The sequence below is a fragment of the Kryptolebias marmoratus genome, linkage group LG9 (genome assembly GCF_001649575.2).
Source record: "Kryptolebias marmoratus isolate JLee-2015 linkage group LG9, ASM164957v2, whole genome shotgun sequence".
Classification (NCBI taxonomy): domain Eukaryota; kingdom Metazoa; phylum Chordata; class Actinopteri; order Cyprinodontiformes; family Rivulidae; genus Kryptolebias; species Kryptolebias marmoratus.
The window spans coordinates 4,735,324-4,739,506 of record NC_051438.1 but is presented as its reverse complement, the minus strand read 5'-3'; the positions used below and the strand labels follow the sequence as shown (position 1 = coordinate 4,739,506).

Genomic DNA, 4,183 nt, shown 5'->3' with positions numbered 1-4,183 from the left:
TGTAAATGTTTAACCACTGCAATAACAATGCGCTCACAGTGTATCCTTCAGAGAAATTAACCCATGTAAGAAAAATAAAAAATTCCAAGGGTAATATCACTAAAGAGAGTGTCCTTTTGTTAGAGTTTACAAAGTAACTGCTATGTGAGACAAATTATAAAAACGATACTCTGATGTCCCGTTCTCCTGAAGGCAGCACGGAGCTGCGCCGAAGAGAAACACCATCGATACAGTTGCAGTTCGGTGCAGGTTTTAATGTTTTAGGCCACAATATTTTTGCAAGTAGTTCAAAGTATAAAGAATATCAGCACCCCCTTTTGGAAAATATTGCTGCCAGCGCCCCCCGTCATCCTCTCAACGCCCCCGGGGGGCGGTACCGCCCCCGTTGAGAAACTCTAGCCTAAGCGAAAGTATTTTCTCATAAAAATAGTGGTCTAATGTTGTTTATGATTGTGTTTCATCATTGTTTAAGATTTAAAGAAATGCCTGTTTTAAAACAAACTAAATCTACATCAATATAGCTACATTTATTTTTGAAGTATCTTGAATAAAGAAGGATTTACAGTGAAACGTCTGTAAAATTTGACAAAACCACAGTCACTAGTTCAGAGAATACAGTTAAACTGATAAATTCTATTGTTCCAAAAAATTTACTGTTCTAAATATGCTGTGTTTTATGTTCTAAATAACCTACAATTGTGTCATTTTCTCTAAACATTCTCTTGATGTTTACCCAGTTAACACATATCTGTAAACATAACAATTATATACTGAAAAAATACAGACTTTACTTTTTTATGACAAAAATGTTTGTGAATATACCTGGAAGTACACTGTAAAAGTGCAGAATTATCCATTTTGGAATAACAGACATGAGCATAAAATTAACATAATAAAATGTTCAATTACAGGAAAAGTTTTTATGGACATTTTTCTTACAGTGTAGCATTAGACTTTGAACTCTGTACCCAGGAGTCAACACATAAAGAAATGGCTTAAAGAATTCCTTTATAGTACTTACAGGTATATATAAGTGGGTGGGGGTTGGACAACAGTAAAATTCCACTGTCAGAGAAAAGAGAATTGGGGTGAATATCCTTGTATGAAAATCCAGAATATTTCTCTTTATACAATGATAGAAACTTTCTCTTACTTGTTGTTGTTTTCTTTGATGAGCTTGAGGAAGAGGAATTCAGTTTACCAGAGATTACTAGAGGAACGTTCAATAAAACCTTACTGAGCTGAAGAGACAGATAAAACTTGAGGGGAAAGCCACGCAGAGATGATCAAAAGGTTTCCAAGACTCAGGCAATCCTGGAGGGATCGCAGGAGGCAACAGGTGCAAAACTGCACAGGGAACAATCAAAAAGTGAGGACAAAAAATTTAGAAAAAACAAAGGTGAATTATTTATCAAAGGTAAGTGAACTGGTAACCCTAAATTTTCCAAATGTGTGAGTGACAATGTGAATGGTATGTGCCCCTGTGATGGACTGGAAAGCTGTTCAAGATGTGCCCAATCTCTCACACAGTGACTGGTGTCTTTCTCCAGCAACCCGCAACACAAAAAGGAGAAGTGGGTAAAGAAAATATATGGATTGAAGATGATAAAGACCTCCCAACTAAACAACTCTAACGATCCCCTTACTTTGACTAAAAGAAAAGTTAATGAAGTTTTAAATATTTTTTTGCAGTCAAATATCCACTTTTCTTATTATTCTTATCTTCTTCTAGAAATGAAACGCTCAAGGTGGCTGCATGTTGGAGAAGCTCTGTTACTCACTCTGAGATAGTGCTTTTGAAAACTTTATTCCTCTTTTTTTCTTGATGTAAATCACTTTTTTGAATCATTATTTCCTCTGGTATTGGATGCTGTGGATTTTTACTGAAACCTTTTTTTACTTTTGGACATGTTGTTATGATGTGTAACCATGACAACAAGTGTTAAATGTGAAGAACCCTGAAGTCCAGTCATGGCCAGAACCAAGCAGACCGTCTGTAAATCCTCCGGAGGTAAAGCTCCCAGGAAGCAGCTCGCCACTAAAGCTGCCCACAGCGCTGTTGTGGCTGGTGGACAAAATTTCTTACCAGCCACTCAAACATTTTACCAGATGATGATGGAGGTGGGTGGAAGCAGTTGTGGTGCCCTACAAGCTGAACAACACCTTTTTCTGGACACTGCATGGAAATAACTAGATTTTTCTTATTTTATTTTATTTTAAACCATTAAAAGATGCATATCTGTACATAAAAAAATTCAGACAAGTGGAATTTTTTTCTGTGGAGTGTTTTTAAAGTATTTTTTTGTGCTTTTGCAAGTTTTTGTATGTAATTGTAATGTTTTTCAGACATTTGCTGCTTATAATGCATAGATCTATTTGTGCTTCCCGCTCATATTTAACAGGTAGGATATTCTGATGAAGGAAGTGATTTTTGTGGTTTTAGAAAGGTTTTCATTGGGGATATAAATTGTTCCAATGCTATGCTGAGCATAACTCCTAAACTTCCACTTCAGTATCTGATGATATTTAACATTAACACAAACCGCTATAGTTTTTGGTTTGTAAACATGACGGTAGCAGTTTTGGACGGGTAGCACCGATCGTTAGACATCGCTGTTTAGCCGTGCTACAGTAGGAAAATCTGACGAGGAAGCACAGATTGTCAGAACACCGGCCGTAGGTGCGAACGCACACTGACCGACATCATGACGTCATTGATTTAGTAAAAAAAAAAATGTTGTTTAACTTTCTGTTCTTCCCTCGACTACTCTTGAAAAACATATTTGTTGTCTGCCACCTGCTTAACTCCCGAAATGTTCCGCCACATTGCTAATTCTACTCCTCAAATTGTTTCTCCTTCTTCTTCTTGATTTTTATTGGTGGTTGGTATATAACTGAAGGAATCAATACCGCCACCAACTTGTAAAGAGTGTCTGCTAAACTTTTCTCCTTCTTGCATGTAGCAGCAACTCGAGCACATTACTGCCCCCTATATGTCAGGAGGACAAATAAACCTTTTTCTGTTCAAATTGCCAACCTGCCACAGTGGCGTGTGTGTTGATCAAATTCACCTGCCACTTCAAATATTTACCCGCATTTGGCCGGTGGCGGGTGCTAATTTCCACCGCTGCCTCTACAGGATCGGTACCGTGGCTCTCAGGGAGAGCCACCACTACCAGAAGTCCACCGAGCTGCTCATCCAGAAGCGGCCCTTTCAGCAACTGGTCCAGGAGATTGCCCAGGATTTCAAGACCGACCTGCGCTTCCAGAGCTCGGCCATCATGGCTCCGCAGGAGGCCAGCAAGGCTCACCTGGTGGGGCTCTTTGAGGACACCAGGACCAAGGACACATCAGGACAGACTGCTATAAGAGACTCTTGCTGCCCACAGCCATCAGCATCTAAAACAACTCTTTAACAAAACCAGGATTATCAGCTACAACAACATTTAATTTCCCTTTGGGATTAATAAAGTATTTTTGAATTGCATTGAATTGAATTAACTTTAACACATTTAACACATTTTCCAATTAAAGAAATAATAACTAATATCATTATTTCCTAAAATAATTCAAATGTCCACTGAGAATGTTAATTTATTTCAATGATTGTTGTTGTTCTGTTCCACTTGAATCAGCTGAGCATTTATTCATACATTCTTAAACACCTCTGGATATCATGCAAAGCTTAAACGCCAAGTAAACACATGAAAATAGGTTTGTTACATCTCATTGTATTTTTTTTTTAATTTTGAAAAATCAATTTTAATATCCAGGTTATGTTGCAACCCTGAAATCTTACCTAGATCAGAACACAAGAAAATTGATTGAGATATATTTCTCAGCAACATCCATGAGCTTCTCATTTAAGAATGAACCAGGAACTAGACAAGTGTAAGTGATTAAATTTTAAAATCCTATCTACAACTCAAGAAGTTCAAACAGGAAGGATGTCTTCAAGATTTCTTTTATACTCTATGTAAGCTACAGCATTTAAAACAGCAGGAGTCTGCTATTGATTTGAGAGTCAGGCCAGAGAAAGTGCATGGCAGTAATCCAGTCTGCATGAGACACAGATATAAATAAGCTTGTCAGCCTCGATGGAGCACGGTGCAGTCGGCCCTGCAGGGTCTTCTCCACCAGTCTTAGCTGATAAAATGCAGTTTTGGTTTAGAAGTAGAAGAGT

General features: G+C 37.9%; 1 protein-coding gene across 1 annotated transcript; it reads left to right on the top strand.

Annotated features, from left to right (window-relative positions):
- Positions 1 to 1,971: 1,971 nt before the first annotated feature.
- Positions 1,972 to 3,458, top strand: LOC119617383 (histone H3-like). The gene is made up of 2 exons (XM_037977617.1): positions 1,972 to 2,078; positions 3,116 to 3,458. The coding sequence occupies exons 1-2, from the start codon at positions 1,972 to 1,974 to the stop codon at positions 3,414 to 3,416; spliced, it is 408 nt and encodes a 135-aa protein (XP_037833545.1). The 3' UTR covers positions 3,417 to 3,458.
- The last annotated feature ends 725 nt before the right edge of the window (positions 3,459 to 4,183 follow it).